This window comes from Crotalus tigris, unplaced genomic scaffold (assembly GCF_016545835.1).
Source record: "Crotalus tigris isolate CLP2741 ecotype Arizona unplaced genomic scaffold, ASM1654583v1 scf7180000019200.1136910, whole genome shotgun sequence".
Taxonomy (NCBI): domain Eukaryota; kingdom Metazoa; phylum Chordata; class Lepidosauria; order Squamata; family Viperidae; genus Crotalus; species Crotalus tigris.
Window position 1 is genome coordinate 403,115 of NW_024097429.1, and position 24,760 is coordinate 427,874.

The window sequence follows — 24,760 nt, forward strand, 5'->3', positions numbered from 1 at the left end:
AACATCTAACTGTTATACACCCACTCATTGCCAAGAAGTTCAACAATATACTACAAGGTGGAGAAATTGAAAAGTGGCTAACAACTGGGAAAACCTACCTAATAATGAAAAATCCAGCAAAAGGGGCAACACCAGGCAATTACAGGCCAATTACCTGCTTACCAACAACTTCCAAATTACTAACTGGTGTAGTAGCTGATGAAGTGCAACAGCATCTAGTTGAAAACAATCTCTTTCCACCTGAGCAGAAAGGAAACCGCCCCAATAGCAGAGGAACAAAAGATCAACTCCTAATAGACAAAATGATCTTGGAAAACTGCAAGAGAAGGAAGACCAACCTGAATGTTGCATGGATTGACTACAAAAAGGCATTTGCCTCTCTGCCACATGATTGGATAATCAAGTGCCTTGAAATAACAGGAGTCAGTAGAAACATCAGAAAATTTGTGCAAAGATCGATGGCACAATGGAAGACACAGTTGCAGATCAATGGTGAGAGGCGGGGAGAGGTTAATATCAAGAGAGGAATCTTTCAAGGAGATTCATTATCACCATTACTATTTGTTATTGCACTGTTTCCTCTGTCAACAATACTGAATAACTCAGGACATGGCTATCAAACATCAAAAACATCTGCCAGACTATCCCACCTCCTTTATATGGATGATCTGAAGCTGTATGGAAAAACAGCATCTGAAATAGAATCGCTGCTCAACACTGTCCGTATATATAGCCAAGATATTGTAATGGAGTTTGGCTTGGACAAATGTGCCACACTTAATATCAAACAAGGAAAAATAATGAAAACTGAAGGAATCAAGATGCCCCACGAAAATAACATTAAGAGTCTGGATGAGGAAGAGTACTACAAATACTTGGGTATCCTTCAAGCTGACAACATCAAGCACACTGAAGTCAAGAAAAAAGATTAGAGGTGAATACATCAAGAGAGTGAAGAAGATCTTAAAGTCCAAACTCAATGGAGGAAATACCATAAAGGCAATCAACACCTGGGCAATTCCAGTCATTAGGTACACAGCTGAATAGTGGACTGGACTCAAACAGAACTAAAAGCAATGGATAGGCAGACCAGAAAAATAATGACAATGAATCATGCCCTTCATCCACGCAGTGACATTGACAGACTTTATCTACCAAGGCAAATAGGTGGGCGTGGAATGCTACAAGTACATCAGATGGTTGAAGAAGAAAAAATGGCTTTGGAAGAATATCTGAAGAACAATGATGAAGATGCACTGAAAATAGTATATCAGGAAGGCTTACTAACTACTGGAGAGACCAAACTGGCCTACAAGAAAGACCAAATGAAGAACAGAATAGAGGCATGGGAAGACAAAGCACTACATGGCTAATACATGAAAAAAATAGCTGGGAAAGCAGATAATAATAAAACCTGGCAATGGCTAAGAGCAGGAAAATTGAAGAAAGAGACCGAGGGACTAATTCTGGCTGCACAAGACCAAGCCTTAAGGACAAATGCATATAAAGTCAAAATTGAGAAGACAGCAACAGACAGTAAATGCTGCCTATGCAAAGAAGCTGAAGAAACAGTGGACCACCTGGTAAGCTGTTGCAAGAAGATTGCACAGACTGACTACAAGCAGCAGCATGACAAAGTAGCAACAATGGTGCATTGGAAGATCTGCAAAAAATATCATTTGCCTGTAAGCAAAAACTGGTGGGATCATAAAATAGAGAAAGTCATAGAAAATGATAAAATTAAACTGCTCTGGGAATTCAGAATTCAAACAGACAAGCACCTGCAACATAACACCCCAGATTTAACAATTGTCGATAAGAAAGACAAAAAAGTCTGGATAGTGGACGTGGCAGTGCCTGGAGATAGCAGAATAGAAGAGAAAGAACTGGAGAAGATCACAAAATACAAAGACATACAAATAGAAATAGAAAGACTGTGGCAAAAGCAAGCAAGGGTAGTACCAATAGTAATAGGCTCCTTGGGTGCAATCCCAAAACAACTGGAGCACCACTTGAACACCATTGGCATTGGCAAATTCGCTATTAGTCAATTGCAAAAGGCGGCCTTACTAGGAACTGCTTCCATCCTGCGACGATAGCTGTAATACCATCAAACATCCACATCTGCCTATCCCAGGTCCTGGGTAAGGACTCGATAGGTAGACAAAATGCCAAATCCAGTCTGAACATCTGGCTGATCCATAATAATAATAATGTTGCAAAAATGTTCAGTTTTACTTTTTTCAAGAACCCAAGGGAAATATGATCACCAAATTCCTTTGTGCAATTAGTACTTTGTCTACAAACCACAAAGAAATCGTGATTTAAATCTTTTTTCCAGACATTGGGTCCAAAATATGAGAAGGAATATACAATAATTAGCCTTTAAAAATGCATTCTTTTATTTGGAAATTCTAAATAGGCAACAACAATGAGAAGGAGACATCAGTGGTGCTGTTTGCCCAATATGTTATTTATCTGGATTGCAGTAAGCCATTCTGAAACAGCCATGGCTGACTTTTTCTGCACAGGATATTGATTTACATTCGTTCAACTGCATCCAATTCAGTTATTTATTTATTTAGCGTATGGTATATCATACATGGACTAGAGTTATATATTAATATTTCACTTAGATTAGCAAAACACAATAAAATATAAATGTTAAAAAGATCTGTGCTCAAATCCCAATGTCTAAGCCATCTAACCATTGAAGTGCAGTGTCATGTATATGAAAAAAATCAGATACTGGACAGCATACAGTATGCAGTCAGCTTACAGCCAGTCACAATATAATCTACAGTTTGACATGGGACTCTGCAGTCACAATGAGGGGAGGATGCTTACTCCATTTATACAAAGAGTCCTGGTAGATGCTGTTTGAAGTGCAAATCCTATTCAGGATTGTCCATTGCTGATGTAATTCAAAATCTGCATTTTTGTAGGGTCATTTATATGTCTGTTTGTCTGGGTGTTCAGTGACCCATTTGACTTTCCATTGGGAATCAATGTTAAAGTTGTTGGACAGAAGTTATGCAAGTGCCAGTAGAGGCTTCCTGGATTTGGCTGATAAATGAGGAAGGTCAGCATGCACTGGTAGGAGTGAGTTGTTCGTAATTTTTTTGTATTCTTTCACTGGTGTATCTTGCCTTCATAAAGCTGTTAGTGCTATATGGCTCAGAACAGGAAGCCAGCAAGCCACTTAGGTAATCCTGGTCTTTGATGTTATGTTATATGGCTAATATCAGATTAGAAAATCAGAGTCTATTAGAGAAATATATTAATTGATTAATGGTTTTCAGCTATCATACTTCAAGACTTTTTTGTTTAGGAATGCTATGGTAAGTATTTGGCTTTGATTACAAAATCCTGCAAATGAACAGCTAAGAATGACTCTTCTTTTCATATTTCTTAAGAGTTCTCCAGAAGCATCTGGCCAATTACTGTAAAATGTCAGGTCTTAGCCCAGAGACAGGACAGTGAAATCCAATTGAGTTCAATCCTGTTTACTTATAGCTAATGGACAGGATATTGCCAAACTAAATATATAAACTTCTAATCTGCTAGATGTTTCCTGAGAGATTCTAGGCTATGGTTACCCTGAACCTCTTCTCCTCTCCCCTATCCATCTCAGGACTAAGCAGTCTCTTAATTCAGGCATCTTTCTGGGAAGGCTCTGAGTTGGCAAAATCCTGTCCCTCTGCTTCTGCAGAAGCACATTCCCCCACAAAAAAAACAAAAGTAGACGGAATAACTAATGCAACACAGCCTGTCTAACATTCTTACCTTTTTTCCCCCCTTATCTTCCTATCTTCTGAGAAGGATTATGAGGAAGCTCTAAGTGCATTTTCTTTCCCACAAAACATTTCTCCTTCTCTCATATCTCAATTTTTTATTACAATGGCATACTCATTAAATATGAATGAAAGATACAGTACTGAAATTATTTCAGTGCTGTAAATTATAGGAGATTTAATGTTTTTGTAAGATAGGCCAAAGCAAATATTCATGGAACCTGTTATTTTTCAAATTTGCCTCATATTTTAAACATTTTACTTTGGCGTTATTCCCATTTGAAGCCAAGCCTGCTGTGTTTTAGTACCCATAAAAATCCTACTGGGATGTATAATAGCTTGGTATTTTCCTAATGTTTTGGGGTAATTTTGCTGCTTTTGGATTTTAAACAAACGCAAGGACTACATTCTATTACATATTTTAATCCAATATTCCTCTCCCTTTTCAGTTATAAATTAGCCAACTTTACTTTTTCTAGGAATATAATGGATAGAAAGTCTTGAAGAAGTCTTGTTAAAGTTGAGAATACTAGTTGTGATAAGAAAAAGAAAAATATGATGGTGAGAAGTAGTTTATTTTTCTCCTTCTGTTCAATCATAACTGATTCTTGGAAACTACTTGGACAAGTCCAAGTTTTCTTGCCAAGTTTTTCAGAAATGGTTTGTCATTGCCTCCTTCTTAGAGCTGAGAGAAGGTGACTGGCTCACGGTCACCCAGCTGGTTTTGTGCCTAAGGCAAGACTAGAACTCACTTTCCTGATATCAAGCCTGATGTCTCCACTACTGAACCAAAACAATTCTCAAACTATTTCTTATTTCATCTATAATGCAGAAAAAGTAATGAACAGCAAATTCTGTGTAAACCTGGAGAAAAGAGTTGAATATTTTTTTTTGCACACATTAATTTGAATATGTAGTTATTAGTTTTGGTTAACAGGGTATCTTAAGCTAAGTAGATTCTATAGTCTTGACCTTTCCTGGTCATCCAGAATTTCCATCCAAGAATATAGTTCTATGGATGTACTTTCAAATATGCACAGAATTCCTTCGAAATGAATGAGTCATGTCCAGTGCATGACATAATTGTACATACCTTTCACATACATTGATTTTTACACAATTTTACACAAAGGGAAAAAACAACCTACCAAAAACAGTACCGTAAAAAGCAGATTAGAAACACAAGTTACGATAGGCAAGAAAATGATAAGTGAGCACCTGTCCACCCTAGACGAGTTCAAATCACTAGGACCAGAAGGATTACACCCCAAGGTTTTGAAGAAACTGGCAGATGTGATCTCAGAACTATATTTTTCAGAGATCCTGGAGCACTGGGCAACTACCAGAGGACTGAAAAAGAACTGATGTAGTTCCCATCTTTAAAAAATGAATCCAGGAAACTACAGACCTATCAGCCTGACCTCAATACCTGGGAAGATTCTGGAAAAGATAATCAAGCAATGAATCAGTGAACACCTAGAGGCAAACAAAGTCATTACCAAAAGCCAACATGGGTTTGTCAAAACAGATCATGCCAGACAAATCTTATTGCATTCTTTGACCAAGTGACTAAATTAGTGGACCAAAGGAATGCTGTGGATATAATTTACTTGGACTTCAGTAAGGCATTTGATAAAGTAGATCACAACCTACTACTTGATAAGATAGAAAAATAGCATCACCACTAGATGGATTTGTAGCTGGCTGACTGGTCATACTCAGCGTGTGGTCCTCAATGGAACTGCATCTACATGGAGGGAAGCATGTAGAGGGGTGCTCCAAGGCTCTGTTCTGGGCCCATTGCTCTTCAACATCTTTATCAATGATTTGGATGAGGGGACAGATGGGGAACTCATCAAATTTGCAGACGACACCAAGCTGGCAGGAATAGCCAACACTCCAGAAGATAGGCTTAAGATACAGGAGATTCTTGACAGACTTGAACATTGGGCGCCATCTAACAAAATGAAATTCAGTGGTGAAAAAAGTAAGGTTCTACATTTAGGCAAGAAAAACAAAATGCACAGGTATAGTATAGGTGGTACCTTGCTCAATAGTAGTAACTCTGAGAGGGATCTCGGAGTCCTAGTTGAAAATCACTTAAATATGAGCCAGCAGTGTGCTACAGCTGCCAAAAAAGCCAACACAATGCTAGGCTGCATTAACAGAGGGATAGAATCAAGATCACGTGAAGTATTAATACCACTCTTCAATGCCTTGGTAAGGCCACACTTGGAATACTGCATCCAGTTTTGGTCACCATGATGTAAAAAAGATGCTGAGACTCTAGAAAGAGTACAGAGAAGAGCAACAAAGATGATTAGGGAGGCTAAAACATATAAGGAATGGTTGCTGAAATTGGATATATCTAGTTTAATGAAGAGAAGGATGAGGGGTGACATCATAACAGTGTTCCAATATCTCAGGGGTTGCCACAAGGAAGAGGGAGTCAAGCTATTCTCCAAAGCACCTGAAGGCAGGACAAGAAGCAACGGAGAGAAGCAACCTAGAACTAAGGAGAAATTTCCTGACAGAAATTAATTAATCAGTGGGATAAACTGCCTCCAGAAGCTGTGAATGCTCCAACACTGGACATTTTTAAGAAGAGACTGGACAGCCATTTGTCAGAAAAGGTATAGGGTTTCCCGCCTGAGCAGGGGATTGGACTAGATGACCTCCAAAGTCCCTTCCAATTTTATTATTATTGTTATTATTTTATATGCTCAATCATTTTACTTGGGCATTATGGAAAAAATATCAGTTTCTTATTTGGTGGTTCTGATGTATGCAAAATTTGGTTCTCAAAGCTCTCAGATTGTTTTGGCTGAAAAAAATAAAATCGTGAGTGATCTTATAATACTTTTATTTTTTATGAATTCTTAATAAGAATTCTAGTCTTTATTTAGGTCAGTGAAATGACACTGATCACACTTGTCAATGACCTTTGGAGGACTCAGGATGAAGGTGGTACAACCCTGGACTTATCAGTGGCTTTCAATATTATCAACCACAGTTTCTTTCTGGACTAGTTTCAGCATTACTGTGGGTTGTCCTCCTTCCTCTATGACCAGTTCCAGTTGGTGTTGATAGGGGAGGGAAGGAGAGGAGAGAAGAGGTCCCAACGTGGACTGTCCCAGGGCTTGAGTATTTCACTGTTCCTTTTTACCATCTACATGAAACTACTAGGGGAGGTCATGTGTTGGTATAAGATCCAGTATCCCCAATATGCAGATGATACTCAATTATACATCTCCAACACTAGCCAGACAGATGATGCTGTGTTAATGCTGGTTGAATCTTTGAAGGCTGTAAAGATCTGAATTGGGAGAAACCAGCTTCAACTCAACCCTAGCAACATAGAGTGGCAAGATGGGGTTTTGCCTTCCCAGGTCCAAATTATACATTATCTTTGGCTCTTGATGGGGTGGCACTTTCACAAACTGAGCTGGTGTGCAATTTGAGAAACAGGTAGCCGCTGTAGCTAAAGGGACCTTTGCAAAAATTTATCTAGTGTGCCAGTTGCATCCTTTCTTGAACTAGGAGACCGTGTCTAAGTCACCTTCCAGTTGGATACTGCAACACGGTCTATATAGGACTGCCCTTGCAAACTACCCAGAAGCTTCAACTGGTCTAGAATGCAGTAGCATGCACAATAATGAAAGCCTCTATATTTGCCCATATAACAACAATGTATTGTTTATCTCTGGATACAATTAAAATGCTGATCATCTCCTTCAAAGTTCTTTATAGCACAGGGCAATGTTATCTGCAGGACTGCCTTTCCCTAAGGGCATCTACCTATCCTACCAGGTCAGATAGGGTGGGCATACTTCAATCCCTTCCCTTAAATATTACCATCTTATGGCAAACTAGAAGTGTGACTTTTCCATGACAGCCCCTGCCCAATGAAACATTCTGGCCCCTGAAGTTCAACAGACCACTATCCTCTTAGCTTTCTGTAAAGCTTTGAAGACCTAGCTTTCCCCCCAAATAGTGGTGGGATGAGGTGACTGCAGATCAGAAGTTTGACTTGGTGCCAGCTTTTCATTTTTAATGTAGTTTTTTATAGTTTTAATATTGTTTTTGTTTTTTATTTTATTTGTATCCTGTCTGTATTATTTTTACAAATAATTCAAGGTGGTGAACATATCCAACTCATCTTCCTCCTCCTATTTTGCCTAAAAAAATAACCCTGTGTGGTAGGTTGGACTGAGAGAGAGTGACAGGTCCAAAGTCATCTAGCTGGATTTCATAGCTAAAGCAGGGCTTGAAATCATGGTCTCCTGCTTTCTAGCCTGGTGCCTTAACCACTAGACCAGGGGTAGTCAACCTTGGCTCTTTTGACTCGTGGACTTCAACTCCCAGAATTCCTGAATTCTGGGAGTTGAAGTCCATGAGTCATAAAAAAGCCAAGGTTGACTATCCCTGCACTAGACCAAATATAGCTTTAATGGTGTCTTAATGTTTGACTGGGAGCCTCCCAGAATTTATAAGTAGCGATATTAATATAATAAACAAACAGATAAATTTACAAGAAATTAAACCTCATAACATTTTAAATTATTTACACATTTAACATGATTTACCAATCCCAAAATGATTTCATTCCAAACAACAGCTTATTTAAATACTGTACAATTGTATAATATAAATAAACAAACAAGAAGATCTTGACAAAAGAAGATTGCATGTGCTAACTTAAATCTGTGAATATTTTCTGAAAATGTCTTACCATATATTTCTTATCATTAAAAACTCCTACATATAAAAGCAAATGTATTCTCAGATTTCATGCTGAACAAGAATAGCCTGTTGGTACCAAGAATAGCTGACCATTTGTTTATGTAACAGATTTAATATGCATCATTAATAGTAACAGTTTATACAATATTAGAAATCTATTCATTTAGAGTATCTATATGACCATTATAATAAAAATGTATTTAACATTCCAGCAGGCTACATTCATTCAAATTCATTTTTAAACTAACTATAGAAACTAAGCATTGTATACAAATATTATCAGTAGCTTAAAATACTGAATGACATATACAAAGTTCATATTTCATATAATCAATACATCTCTCAGCGCTGAATGATCATGCTTCCTCTGACTGTTGGAGTAGCAGTAGCTCGTTCTCGTTCTTTTGCAATTTCCAACTCAATTTTAGCTTTGATTTTATCCCAGTTAACATCAAGCTGCAAAATCAAGAGGGAGGGAGGAAAAAAAGAGAAAAAATATTTTTATTTGGGCAGGGGGAAAAATTACAAGTATGCTTTTGTGTGTGCATATGTGGGAAACTATCTCATATATTTGGGGTTTCCTTAGGCCCAAGATGGTTTCTTAGGCCTGTTCTGGTGCTGCATTTTATCTTTGGTTCAAAATTCTTCTTAATTTTAAGCTAGGGGAAAAAATAATAGTTATTATGATAGAAAAGACCAAATGTGACAGCAATCCTGGCAGTCCTGGTAGCTGTTGTAACCTCAAGATATGTGGGTCATTAAGGAGGGAGCTGCAGGAGTCCCAGATGAGAAGTAGACAATGCTGTAAGGTACGGAATAGGCCAGGAGAGGTCTGGGGATAAGGGGAGGTCTGTTGCAAGCCACATGTGAGCTGAAAGAGCCAGACATTACCTGAGAGGCTTGGCATCGTCTGCACATGAGTAAAGACAATCTGGGGTGAGTTTGGGAGGCCCAGTGGATGCCCTGTGCAAATCAAGGACGAGCTCGCCCAAGACAGGCAGCATGTGAATTGAAAGAGGCTAGAAGAGGGCTTTGGCATCCCAGCACCGATCGTGCATGTCAAGGGAGTCCTAAGAGGGCCGGTGGAGACTGTGTACCAGTCGTGGAGTTGCTGTAGGTGAGAGCAACTGTAGGTTATCAGAGTAACTTGCAACTTTCTTTGCCAGTTTGCCCTTTATTTGTGGGAACCTGGTAGGGAAGGTAGCAAATGGCGATTATGTGATTGTGGTTTCCTGCAACATCAAAATTGTGAGCCAGACATCCGGATCACAATCATGTGACTGTGGGGATGCTGTGATGGCCAGAAAATAAGGGACCAGTCATAAATACATTTTTTCACTGTCACCATAACTTTAAATGGTTGATGAACAAATGGACATAAACCAAGGACTACTTGTACATAAAATGAGGTTGTGATTTTTTTATTTTCACATAGCACTTTGAACCTTACAGCACAGAAAAGAGTGCTGGAAAGGGAGCTGCTAAAACAGCTGGTTAAAAAAACCAGTAAAAAAACAAGCAAGGCCTGTTTTCTCTTGAAACTGAGAACAGAAAAATGACCAGTAGGTTTCAATTAAAAGAAAATAAAGGAGATTCAATTTGATGAGAAATATCCTGATGGTAAGAACAGTTAAGTAGATGAACAGATTGCCTATAATAATGGTGAGGAGTCCTTTAGTTTCCCATATTGAAGGTTTTCAAAGAAGGTTGCATAGCACCCTTCCAGAGATGGGTTAGTTAGAGAGAATTCCTGCACTGAACAGAAGCTTGGATTGGATGATCTATATGAGATTTTTTTCCAACTCATATAGTCTGATTTTACAAAATACATATATTTTGCAAAACAGAAGGAAAAACAGAATATTATAGCCCATTTTCTTTTGTAATGATCTCAGTTTGATGAATTAGCTGATTTTTTAAAAAATTACTAAATCACCAAGATCCAAAAAACTGCCTACTATTAATCAAATTCTTTGGGTCCAAAAATGTGTTATATTTGCCCCCTCAGTGATAAATTTGCATCACATGAGAATTAGATTCTGAAATAAAATTATTTGGATTTCAGGTCTCTTCCTTGCCAACTGTGTATTATGACTCTACTTCCATCAAATATGGCATGATAGCTGCTGTGATTTCACAGCCATATGAAACTTTTCTTTACCACAACTATTTTATCTTGTTTCAGGGGGCTGTTTCTGTGATGTATTATAGTATATTCAAAACTTGCCAGATACTATTGGCTCAGAGTCCCATATGACAGTATTCTAAATTTCTATCTTGTTATGCAAAGGAGTGTGAACATTATGGTGCAGTTTGCCAAAAGCAGCATATGATTTTCAGATAAAACTCAGTATACCTTAGACAAGTTTTAATAAGCTAAGCAGCATGTTGGCTGTTGTAATGTTTCCTCAGAATGCCACATCAGAATAAGCTAAGACAGCATCTTTCACTGTATTAGCCTGTACTGATGAAATCATAAACCTGAAAGCTTTAGCAGCAAAAAACTGCTCTTAATATTTGTCTTTTCCCATAAAATAAAAATTCTATACCTATATTATCTAACTCTATAGTATTTCCACAGTATGATTTTCATAACAGTAAGGAGATATCTCCTAACATACTTTGGCCCTATTCCATCAATGCTAATAACTGAGCCTCAAAGTGGAAATCCTGAAAAAAAAAAATCAAGTTGTTGATTTTGTTTCATACTGTGAATTAAAGTACAAGCACACAGTGTTATTAAATACACATTGGCTTACAGTCTGAAATTGTTTCATTGCTATAAGGCAGAGTTTCAAAAAGTATAACTCAACTTCCACAGAATACTTGCCCCTTCTGCATATTGTAAAAATCGCTGATTCGTTTCTTTTTTACTGAAGTCATCCAAGAACTTTTGTCGGTAAGCCAGCACTGTGTCAACGTGCGTCTTGTATTTCACAGCAAGTTCTAGCGCTCTAGAAGAAAGCAAAGCAGTAATAAGCTCATCAGGCCGACCTCAGAAACTAAACTGATCATAAAGGCCTTGGTTTTATAAATATGCCCACTGTACAGCAACCGCACTAATGAAACATTTTCTATTCATAAAGAAAGAAGAAACCAAGCATTACGGCCGACAACAATTGCTTTAATTGAAAACTACTTTCCCCATTAAATAAGTTTATTTATGTTTTCTATTAATTTTAAGCTATATTTTCTGGCAAGTAGTGGTCTTTGTAATTGTTGGATGGCTTAAACAAAAGTAACAATCTTTATACCAATGAACAATTCTGGTGAACCTTCTTACTTTCCTATTCCCCCTTCTAAGGATCATGTGGCAGCTTACTAATGTACAGTAGTTCAATTAAAAATTTATTCCCATTCTTTTATGATTATGTAGAAGGCTCTACATGTACAATAAGAATATGAAAATCAGAACATTATATACATCACATACATTTCCTATTCATGAAACTTTAGATTGGAAACTTTCAAATTTCTCTCTTAACTTTCTAAAATAGTAAAAGCTTCCTATTAACAATGTAACAATTATTGCTTTGCATCCAAAGACTTGAGATTAGCACAGCTGTCAGTAACATTTTTTTTTTCTTTAAAGGACCAGAAACAAAAACCTTGTAGCATATCAATCTTGTTTAAACTGAACTCGAATAGGCTTAGGCAATGTCAAAATGAGACACTGCTCAGAAAATCTAAGTATATATATTGGGAGTTGGTATGCATTTTATCAGTTAATAGCTAGCATGTCCATGTTACTTTCCATTGTTAACATATGTCACATTCATTATAAAATAGGTGAGAACACCACTGCTCCATATTTATAGATTGGCACAAAATCTGAACTTTTAGAGAAGAATAGCTAAGGCTACTTGTGGTATTTCAGAGATTTCACAGGTGGCATTTTTAGCATTGAGGTTTATGTTAGGAAAATCATGAAAATCAAAATCATTCTAAACTCGGGATAATTTCTTTCTAAGGGAAGCAAAGGAGGCAAGCAGTGAGACAAAGAACTACCCCCTCCCCCCAAAAATACATTTTAGGTGCATTCCTTATTTGTTCTTCAGCCAAGTGAGCAGCATACATAATCAGATATACATGGAGCTAAAGAGGTACTGATGTTATAATCAGGTACAAAAGCTTTTTTAGAAACATCTGTGTAACAAAATAGGACTTGTTGATAAAGAAGCTTGTGCTTCTTTATCAACAATTCCACATGCCATGTCACAAACTTTGTATATATTACATCAACGTTTTGAAAGGAAAAAAATAGGACTTGGAAAGGGATAAAATTATGTAAGTTATCATTTAAACCAGAGTTTCTCAACCTTGGCAGCTTGGAGATGTATGGACTTCAACTCTCAGAAGAAGTTGAAGTCCATACATCCTCTAGCTGCCCAGGTTGAGAAATACTGATTTAAACTGTTAAACCTAGATCAGAACCAAGACAAAAATATATACTATAATACATTATATAAGAGCCATATTACCTTTCCCAGTTGTATAGATTAATATTAACTTGAATCGCCTGGTAAATAAGTCCAGCTTGCAAAAGCAAAGTTTCAGCATCCTGGACATTTCCACTAAAAAGCAGAATATGAGCCATTCTTGATTCTTTTGATGGAAGATCTTTCATGGAACTGATAAACTGAACTTTATCAATCTGTTGGTTTTTTAAAAAATAAATGTGATAGGCACAATAAAGTTGGTTAAATTCTTGTTTTGTAATAAGTTAGATAATGCAACAAATGCCAAGAATCCTTTAAATTGCAACAGGATTAGCATTAAATATTTTCAAATATTTGGTTAAAGTTATTAAAGTTATTAAATAGTGAACTACTTACCTCGCCAACTGATGCATAGGCTATTTCTGCTGTGTTCATATCTTTATTTGCTATTGCCATAGCAGCTAAACAAGCCCATAATGTTTGATCCTGAAATGAACATATTAAAATAACTTTTCTTCTTATAGAATATAAATATTTATCTTATGCCAAATTGGTATGAATATAATTTAACCATTATCTAAGAATCAATTGGCTATCAATGTTTATACATTTGTAGTGCATTGTATTCCCAGATCACATGCACATTTAATAAAGAAAATAAAGAAAAAACTGCAATATATAAATCATTATATAATGATTTATCATCACATGTGTGAAGATAGAAAGATAGAGTCACCTCTCATAACATAAAAATAAACATTTAGATACATTATAAAAGAGAATATTTGTAGCTCAGGGTTGAACTGTTGAATCCTTGGTGCTCTCTGAGATTGGTTATTTGCTTGCAGACATTTCATTACTTGACTATGTAACATCTTCAGTGTTAGAAAGAAATGGGTTTTCCTCTCTGTTTATATATCCTAGTTTGCTCTACCAGTGTTTGTGGGAATGTTGTTGTTTCTGTGGTAATTCCTTGATTAAACTAGTGTTTAATGCTTGTTTGTTTGTCTGAGTTGATAATTTCTTGATTAGGAAATGATTTACTGCTTCACTGGTTGTCTCATGTTAATCCTGAAGTTAATCTCTAATCATCAGGCTATTGGAAACTAGCAAGGAAATATCATTTATATTTACTTGCTCTCATTATAGTAGATACACGATTTAATAAACATAAGTGAATCAAAACTAACTGAGATACAGAAGAATTCTATTTACTTAACCAGCACTTTTCCAGAGCAAATGGATACTTGTGGCAGGTATCTATAATTCATTCTCTTTCAGTAAGTAGAGGAAATGTAAATATATAATATTAAATATTTAAAATAATTTGGCTTTTGGCCCAATTTGTTCCTCTCCTTGCAGCTTTCTAAGAAGATGGGGGAAGAAGAATGAAAAAGGCATGGAAGAAGGAAACTGCTTCTAATTGTCTTCACTTTACATGCAAAGAAATTAGCTGCTTTAATCATTTCAAAGGGGATGCTTTCTTGTGAAAGCTTTGCACAGCATCATTCATTACCTGATGGAATGTAATATCAGAGAAAAGAGATTATAAGAGATTATCAGAACCATCATATCTGACAGTTATCTAGGATACTAGAAAGGTAAAAGAAGAGAAAGAAAAGATTTTTTTTTAAAAGGAACCAAATATTCCTGCCACATTGGTAACCACAGAGGATCCAGCAACCTGTTCAGTTTGCCTTCTCCTTTGCATTCATTTTATACCTGTTACAAAACTACTGTATGTGTTGCTAGGAGATGCAATGCACTAGTGCACTGTGATAAAAAAGCTATTCTTGAAGGAAGAAAGAAGGAATTTATGATAAGCAACCAGGAGGCTATTGTATATTCCTTTTTTTTCTTCTATCCTTAAATGACTGTTCTTATGTACAGAAATCAGAATGTAAATAGTGTTGTGATAACAGCCAAACATACAGTTAAGCTGCTCAGAAATGCATACATAACTCTCTGGTGGCAAATATAATCTGAAAGGCGGCCAAACATTAAAGCATAAGCAAATGTCTCCATTTTATAAACAAAGAACAGAGAAACATATCTAAAATATATTTGAAGTTGAGTACTGTTAGCAGTTTGAAAGTACAGATAGTCCTCAACTTATGACCACAATTGAGCCCAAAATTTCTGTTCCTAAGTGAGAAATTTGTTAAGTGAGCTTTACCCCATTTCATGACCTTTCTTGCCACAGTTGTTAAATGAATCTGGCTCACCCATTGACTTTGCTTGTCAGAAGATTACACAACTTTATCACATGATCCTGGGACACTGCAACCATCATAAATATGAGTCAGTTGTCAAGCGTCTGAATTTTGATCACGTAACCATGGGAATGTTGAAATGGTCGTATGTATGAAAAACAGTCATAAGTCACTTTTTTTAGCATCGTTGTAACTTTGAACAGTCACTAAATGAATTGATGTAAGTCGAGGACTATCTGTAGAAGATACAGTATGTATAGTTTTTCTAAACAGCAGGTCCCTTTCAGTGCATCACAAGTTAGGTAAATAACATTACCTTGGAAAGCATTTTATGATGGGCGTCTGAAAGGATTATTGCATTAATGTAATCTGTGTTTTAAAATTAAAAGAATAATATGTCTCCCACCCCAGTAACCTTTTTCTAAAAGTTAACATTATATTTACCTTGACAAAGCGACACAATCTGATGGCATCTTCCCATTTCAAATTGTTCACATATTCATGAAGAATAGCTGGATATGGTGAAATACTAATGTGAATAAGTGAACCATCAGCTCTTCTGATTGTTACCTGATTGCCAACAAAACTTAAGATCTGGGGACTTTTATTAAATTCACTATTGAAAAAAACAGACACGCTTCAGAAACATTATTTTAGTATTAATGTAGCTTAGATAGAGTACCTATGAAACAGACAGATATTCCATTTAAAATAATAACCATGATCTCTTTCTGAGTATGCACTGATTGTGATAGAAATAAGACTGCACACTTCACTCCCGTTGTGCTAATCTAGAATTTACAGATTAGGAAGTAATATATAGCCCAATTTTTTATATACTGTTTTTTTAATTGTTCAGTCCAAAAGAATCTGGAAGTGTGTATTTTGAAATGTCATATTTAGTAAACTTGGCAACTGACAAGTTAGGTATTTCTCTATTAAGTATTATAATCCATGGCTCATGTTAGTGCCCCTGCCCACAAACTCCATTTATAGTCTTCAAACAAAATGGCCAATTTGTTATATATGATTTTGGGTACATATGTAAAAATGCTAAAAAAAAGAATTTAAATTCTGCAGAACAAAATGCATTTCAATTACATATCTTGCCTAAACCCCAGAAATAAAGTTAAACATGGCTAAAATTGGCTGGCATTCAGTGCCCTGATTTTTGGTGCCAAAGTGGCAAAATAAGGTTGGAAATATCTAACTTCTGTAAGGCAAAATGCATGTATTTCCACCGTCCAACCCCTCTGTAAACATCCAAAATAGAGGACAGTCAGGCTGAATTTTTTTGATCAAATCCTAAAGACCTTTTGTGTACTCCTGGCTCCTCAAATAATTTGAAGTATCAGATTGGAAACTGTTGTTTGCCTGTGCCATACAGTCTCAGTCTCAAAGATTAGATTAAAAATATTTTATTAGTGAAAACTATTAATGGAATATAAAACAAATAAGAAATACCTTGCATCCTTTTCATAGAGAGTTTTTGGCAAGAGATCCTTGTCTACATACACTACATTGGGGTAGTACCAGACTGTGAAACGTGTATCCTGCAGTCCACATAGTATGTTGCATGAGTCATTCCATGCCAGAGTATGTACCATTGTTCCTTAACAAACAGACAAAAAAACTAAATAAATACATATCAACTAAATTGGGTAAATAATCTATTCTAGCCTGCAAACAGCAGTATCATCATCTCTTCTCTACTGGGATATGATTCTAAATAACATATTTCTGTATTCAAAATAAAATGCTTACATTACTAGTCATTAGGACTCACATTTGATAATTGCATTCAAAACCTGTTTTCATAATTTTAGTACTTTCACTATTACCTAGATCATCTCTGTCTCTCTTTCTCTCTCACACACACACAGAGAGACACATTTCTATCCTGTCCATCTCACCTAAATGCCTGTGCTATAAAGAATGAGCTTTCAACCACCAATCCATTTTTATGAACCAAGTAATTGGCAATGAACTTGGGGAGGAAGGTCTCAGTAGTGAGCAGGTGTTGGCGATAACTATAGTCTGCACCTAAACACGTAGTGAATCTCCGTGAACCACAGTGAAAATCACAGCTTTATAGTGCTTTATAAACTATCACATTTTTACAGAAAGCACAAGGGACATCTGTGATATTGATTTAATTTAAATTAGTTTTGTTCTTAAAACAACAATAAAGAACTATCTGAGAGACAGCACCGACCCTCAACCAACCCACACAAGCCCCCATCCACCAGCAGTTCATTTTCCAATGACCCTGACCTGATGTAACCTCCCCATCACAAGACTCACTGATGATTCACACATGACCCATCACCTGACCCCCCACAGATCCTCACTTGACACACCCACACCTGAAGCCCTTATAAATAGAAGAATACAGACACTGACATGCCCTAAACTCTGCTGAAGTTGTTACCTTGCCTGGTAATGAAACATTCAGAAACCAACCCACAAGCTCAGAGAATGAACCTTCACTCTCAAAGAGCTATCTCCTTAATTTAAAAAAAAAAATATCTTTCCATTATCATTCTCTTTCTAGAATGATGAAACCAAATAGGATGATGCATTCACTGACTTCACTGAGACTACAGGTTTGATTCTGGGGTTCCTAATTTATTGAGATGATCCAGAAATTAGCTTGTTGCAAACAAATTCTAAACAAGAAACAAAACATATTTAGGTGTTTTTGTACCATTCTTTCCTCACAAATTATATTCTACAAATTACATATAATCACTAAAACACACAATTTTAGAACACTTTGTTAAATTGCAATATGCGGGTTGGGAGTTAAGCCAGTTCTTACCTATTTTGATAATTTTCTGTTCTTTTCCAAATCTCTTCACAGAAGTTATATAAAGATCTCTATTTTTGTCAATAAAAGCAATTTTCCTTTCATTTGTAAGACCCTTCTGATCTAAGGCAATTTCCACAATTTCTGTCTGTAAAAATATTTGAATCAAAACTCACATTTGTATCAAAGCAAGATTTTTTTACAGTAATAAAGATTTACATTCTCAGATCTAATTATTAATATTGCTAGCATCAACAATATAGTACAATATTATCAATTAAAAATTTACTCATATTATACTTACTGCTATAACATAGTAAGTATAACTGTGAGAGTTGAGCAGCCATATAAATTTGTGTAATAAATAAAATATCAGATAATTTAGAAAATATGTTCTTATAAATGGCATTGGTAGAAGGTGATATAAAGTGGGAAGTACAGATTTTCCATATAATACATCTATATTTTATTTCTCAATCTCTTTTCCAATGGAACTTAGTAGCTCAGAATCACATAAAATGGGAATGGAAGAAAACAATTTTAGAAAATAGTTAGATGAAGAATTATTAATCCACAAATTTAAGACTACTGTGTGGTCCTCAAGTCAGAGCTAGTATTTAAGTATTTCAGACTGAGAGAACTTCATGCTTGATTAAATGGTTTTCCTCATTTCAAAAAAGAAATTTTTTTCTTATTACCATAAAAAAGAGATTAAAATGACATAACATGTTCCAGTTGAACAGTTGTGGCATATGACTACAATAACAAAGTTTCATTCAAATAAAAATTAGTCAGTATTTTAATGTTATAAGAACAAGTGAAAAAGATGCCTAGACAAGGGACACAAATTCTTAATGTATTATTGGCTTGAGCAACATCAGCTTTCTAATAATAATGATGATGATAAAGTTGGAAGGGACCTTGGAGGTCATCTAGTCCAACCCCCTATACATTTTTTTAAAAAAATCTTCCTGCAACTCTGTCTTGTATAAGCATCAATGAATACAACTAATTTCTTAATAACCATATAACACTTTCTACATGAATCTGCTCAGACTGATCAGAGTTCAAACTGAAACATGTTACGGTAATAGAAGATAGAAAAATTTATTCAGTGCCAGTAACATCTTGATATAAGTTATTCACCAGATTATATTTTTTTCCAATATAAACTACAGAAATATTAAACATTATTTACCTTATGACTAAGAGGTTTTCCATCTCCTAGTTGTTTGCCAGATAAAGGTTCAAACAGATAAATAACTGTTTTTTAAAAACAGATAAAAAGCTGATTATTGATAAATATATACTGTAGGTATATTTTCATAAGTCTCTTTCTATAATGATGGTATACAGTACAAAAACGTATCAAGTGGAGACCCTACTAGGTTAATTTAGCAAATGTGTTTAAAAGTTCAAATAAGGACACTGATAACTTTTACTGTGCAGTTGGTGCAAATTTTAAGTCACTTCTGAGAGATCATTGCTATCTCAATCTAGCAAACAGTAATTTCTGTTCCTCTATTCTTCTTTTCAAGGCATAAAATGTTGTATAACTTTGATTCAATTTAGTATTTTCATAACTCTACCATTCTTCTGGCTGATGAAAAACAGAATAATGCTGAGGCACATAGGAAGGCCCACAGTTGAGTATTGAGTCTCACAGTCCCTGAGTCTGGCCTCATAGATTCTAACTATAAGACCACCATCTCCTTCTTTCTTCCCATCACTTTTTGCTTTGCCCCTTGTCTCTGCAGCATAAGCCAGTGAATGGAATGGATTTTTAAAACTAATATTGTAATGTCGTCTTTTTAATTGAAGAGTGGGGTAAAGTGAATATTTGTAATAAGTAAATAAATGTTATAAATAAAAGTAGTAAGTATCGATACATTGTTTTTTTATAATATATTTTGAACTACTTTAAGATGTTCTACTTTGAAATACTTTCTTGGAAGGCTGACTTTATCACAAACTTATTTGGAATCTCAAACTTCAATTTGCTCTTGGTAAATGCAGACTTGGTGCTGAAGCAGCAAAAGTGAAAACATTTGGGGGTAAATATTTTGCTGCATGATTCTCATTAAAGCCAACAAAAATACAAAAATACAGTGTTTTATTATGTTAATTTTATCTAATCTGTACTTTAAGATTAAATAACTAATATTTCTGCATGTGAGGTTTCTGGACTATTATAGTAATAATACGCTAGTATACAGTAACCATCTCAGAATACAAAAACATTTAGAGGGATTATTAATTCTAAACACAATATAAACAGTTCAATATTACTTGCCAAATCTAACTGATAATCTCATTTATATTCCATGCAGCAAACATACTGAACTTTCAAAGATTCTTCAATTTGTATATCATGACTTTTTTTTTAGAAGGATACAGGATATTGGTTTGCAGTCACTAGTTATATTGGCAGGAAAAAATGCTGTTATAAGAACAGGTGTTGTTCTGAACTTATTGGTTACATATGAAAAAAAGAGTTGCGTCCAGTGCTAGTTTCAGCCAGCTGTGTAAACACAAGAAAGTAACTTCTGACTTCAGAAAGTTGGGATCTTTTTTTCCCTTCTGATTCATTGCTCATGCTTTTACAAAAGCTTTTATTCAAATACTTATGATAATAACTTGAAATTTTTTTAAGGAAAACTGAATACATTATAAAAACTCCACTGTTTCTCAAAGAAGAATAAAAAAGGGTAAAAATTTATAGATATGTTTTTTAATTTGTTGAGTATTAAAACAGACAAAAAAGGCAAAAGTGTTTCAAAAAAAGAACAAAGAACACGATTCTGTATTATGTGATGTGTTGGCTTATTCCAAACATATTAAGCAATTAATATTGTTCCACAAATATTTTATTGTTTGCTTTTTAAAACAAACAGAATTGCTTTTCTATCTAAATTACCTTTTATAAAGCATTCATTTTTTAAAAAAAAAATACAAGAGATACATATGGGTAGTAGATTATCATAGATAGACATGTTTCCAAGGAGGAGATTGTGTTACCATCCTCATATCTGAGAACGAATAATCTTTTCGGAATCATATTTTAACTTCATATAGGAAGCATATTTTTTCCACATATTTTAATTAACATATAATCATATTTCAAACATTACATTAAACATATATATATATATATATATATATATATATATATATATATATATATACATATACATATACATATACATATACATATACATATACATACACACATACCTTTTTCATCAGATTTGTCCCTTATAGATAATGTATCATTACTCAAGGATACAGTTTGGCCGTTCAGTATGTCAGTTCTCATTCCTGGAAACTTTGGAGAGGAAATTAAACGTCCCTCATAGGAATATAAGTAGATTCCTCCACCATCAACAAGAACAAAATGCCTAAGAATTGTGGGTGAGATTATGGCCATCAATAACTTGGTTAATATTATAGTAAAATTAATCTAATTGATTTGTAAATTGCTTGCACTGTTTAACAAGTTTATTCAATTATTTTAACTTATAATATATTATGCTAGCATTTGCTTTTAGGGTTTTCTATTCTGCCAATATAGGTGTCTAATATTATCAAATAAATCCTGTTTCATTTATCTAACATGCGTATATTAGAATACAGATACCTTTACCATTTTTGAACTGTCAGAACATCATAAATTTCTAATTAATTTATTTGTATAAAGCAGTGGAATATCAGCTGACCAATTTATATTCAGGCCAATACAGACTAACACTGTATTAAGTGATCAGCAAATAACAAATTTATTTTCTCTTGCTTGCTGTTTTCTAAAAATTAATTTTGGATCTCATTCTCAGCATCCAATCAGGTGCTCAATGTGTAAAAAAGAAGTTTATAAAATGAGATAATAATAATAATAATAATAATAATAATAATAATAATAATAATAATATCAATAACCTATTCCAATAATAGATTAAACCTGGATGTAAACTTGCTTTGGAAGAAGGTTTGGTAAAATAAGCATTCAGTGGGCAATGCTGGGCTGGACTGGGCTAAACACTGTTTTAAGACAAGGCCAACTACAAGCCTTTCCAGAAAGAAGCAAGTTCCCTTTCTCCCCGAATAACCCTCCTCTCCAACTCCAAATAGATAAGGATGAAAGCCAGTCACAGTAGTTACAGCTCCAACCATTTCCAGCAGCCATTAGGCGAATGATAATGCCAATATATCTTTTTTCACCAAGCCACTGCCATTCTTCTCCTGCTAGAAAGATATAGCAGATATTTGTTTTACCTCTCAAGTTACAACCAACAAGTGACAGACCTAAAATAAACAGTACACTGCCATCTTCATTTAAGGGGGGGGGGAGACGACAAATTATTGTTTCTACTCTGTAGTTCCAACTATAGGAGAAATGGTCAGATTCATTTAGTATGGTTGATCTGTTACTCCATAGAAAAAAGGGAATGTGGAATTGTCAATCCCTACTGAAATCAATGCAAATGGCAATACCTTATGAGATTTGAATAAATTTTACTTTAATAAAAATAAATTGTCTAAAGAGTCATTTAAAATATATACCTTTCTGCTTGTAAAATTAAACTGACAGTTCCTTCTTTGAGGTCAAAGATTAAAGGTGTATTCCAGTTTTTAACTCTAAAATAAAGGGAAGGCAATCCACATTTAAAAATTGTTTATACAAAGCATTTAACGAATGTTTTATTTTATACAGAAATATACAACCCCAAGAAGACTATACGTGCTAAGATTGCAAAAAAAAAAGGAATATATGCAAGTATTTTTACTTGATTTAAAAACAGATTATCTAATTGCATTTTGCACTTTCTGTTATCACTATAACACTGTTTAGTTACAGCTGCTGTGATTAAAAAAATGTACATAGACATGTAGGTGTGAGTTGTAGCCTACAAGTACATTGCATATTCCTTCAAAGCAACATACACACCATTTAAAAAGAATTTTAAATAAAACAAAAAGTTCAGTGATTTGGCATAAGTAATTTGCTAAGCAGATCAATTAGAGTTCTGGAAAATTCATAACTGGATTAAAAGACAGGGTTCTGTTAAGGAAACCATATGGGCTCACTACAAAAGCTTTGCTCATAGGAAACTAAGTGTACTCAGTCAATTCCATGTGTAATTCTGAAGTTTATACTGTAGTTTATTTGTTAAATCCTGGCTGCTTCTCTAAATCAAACCACATCAAAGTTATTACATATTTAAAATTTATCACATGATATCTCTTCAATTCTAATTACTTACGAGAATATGTAACACTGAAGAGATGTTGAAACTACTAAATGGCCAAAATTCAAAGATGCTTTAATGACTCTGTCACGAAATTCCAGCAAATCCACTGCATCATTAAGTACATTACGAACCTAATAAAAACAAGAGCACATAGTTAAATCAAACTTAAATATGTAAGTAGAGCATTTCAATTTTAAGTCAACTATAATAAATATAAAAAAAATCATTTTTTTCAGCATTGTATTTAGCAATTAAAACCAATACTTTTCAAAAAATACAAGCAATTATTTAAAAATAAAACCACATAGTATATTGAGAGAGAATGAACCAAGCCAAATCTAACCAAAAGGACCCAATCCTTTTCTATAACACCTAGCTTAAAGATGGCCAGAACAGAGCTGGGCATATCCTTTGAAAGGAGTGTTTCAGAACATGCAGGAGTGCTTGCAAAATATCATATCAGTGAAGTAATCATATATTTTCTAACTCTGTACAGCTACTTCAGAAGCTCTCCCAGCTGTTTCCACATATGCATATACCATACTTTTTGTTCTCTTCTTGTGCAATGAGTAGATTGTGCAAGTGAGGAGCTTCTGAAGTATTCACTTAAGTTGAGACTGCTTAAATTGGGAATTCAAAAATAGATGCTTTGTACACTCTTATGAATTCCAAAGGACTACTTACAAAAAGACTTGTAATGCTGTAATGTAAAAATTACCAGATTAGATCCTGACAAAAATATTTTCCATACATTTAACAGGATATTTTTATTTATCAGATGTAAGCACCACCTGTCTCACTCTCAGATAATTTCTAAAAGTTTAAATGGGCAAAGGATTGCATTTTAAGGAAGCTAATATGTGTAAATGTCAGTAGAGGTAGGCTGTGAACCTCTCCTCACTCCCAATCCTATTGAGGCATTTCAGTTGACTTTTTTTAGTTTATCAGAAAAATGCACCATCTACTGGAAGTTTCTATGACACAGAAACCTTGCTAAAACTAACCTAAAATATCTCCTCCTTTTCTTGGCATTTTCCGAAATAATAATATATCAATTTTTCCTTTGAAATTTGCAATTTTCCTGGTATTATTATATTGGGACCCTCTGCCACACTTCTTTGGCTCATGGGAATTATCAATTTTTCATGGGTGGGACTCCGCATTATGCTCAGATAGACACTCTTCTTGTATCTCTTCCCATATCTGCACTCAACTTTCATTTTTACCAAAAATCCCAGAGAATTCTATGCATATATAGTCAATATTCTTCCTCTGCACATCACAGCAGCTTAAAATCTGATTGACAGAACTGATAATGTTCTGCAGTTTGCAAAAACACTATTTACAACAGATCACCAAATTTGCTGCCACTTTAAACACTCTGATAATAATTAGGTCTGGTAATAATTAAATCACTTGGAAGAGCTTTGCGTAGGGATATACAATGAGATGCACTGATAACAGACTACTTCTCATTTCTCCAGGACATTCTGTTTATCCCCTTGAATTGACCAAT

At 34.8% G+C, this 24,760-nt stretch overlaps 1 protein-coding gene across 5 annotated transcripts in view; it reads right to left on the reverse strand.

Annotated features, from left to right (window-relative positions):
- Window positions 1-8,321: 8,321 nt before the first annotated feature.
- IFT80 (intraflagellar transport 80) overlaps window positions 8,322-24,760 on the reverse strand; it is a 56,551-nt gene continuing 40,112 nt past the window's right edge. For all 5 annotated transcript variants that reach the window (XM_039361100.1, XM_039361099.1, XM_039361098.1 and 2 more), the window contains 11 exons: window positions 23,257-23,375; window positions 22,556-22,630; window positions 21,233-21,396; window positions 19,197-19,261; window positions 18,011-18,146; window positions 16,654-16,801; window positions 15,634-15,805; window positions 13,373-13,462; window positions 13,019-13,191; window positions 11,368-11,491; window positions 8,322-8,993 (listed from right to left, as the gene is read on the reverse strand). In XM_039361100.1, coding sequence (XP_039217034.1) covers window positions 8,880-8,993; window positions 11,368-11,491; window positions 13,019-13,191; window positions 13,373-13,462; window positions 15,634-15,805; window positions 16,654-16,801; window positions 18,011-18,146; window positions 19,197-19,261; window positions 21,233-21,396; window positions 22,556-22,630; window positions 23,257-23,375 — 1,380 coding nt within the window. In that variant the 3' untranslated portion in view covers window positions 8,322-8,879. The remainder of the gene's footprint in view (window positions 8,994-11,367; window positions 11,492-13,018; window positions 13,192-13,372; window positions 13,463-15,633; window positions 15,806-16,653; window positions 16,802-18,010; window positions 18,147-19,196; window positions 19,262-21,232; window positions 21,397-22,555; window positions 22,631-23,256; window positions 23,376-24,760) is intronic.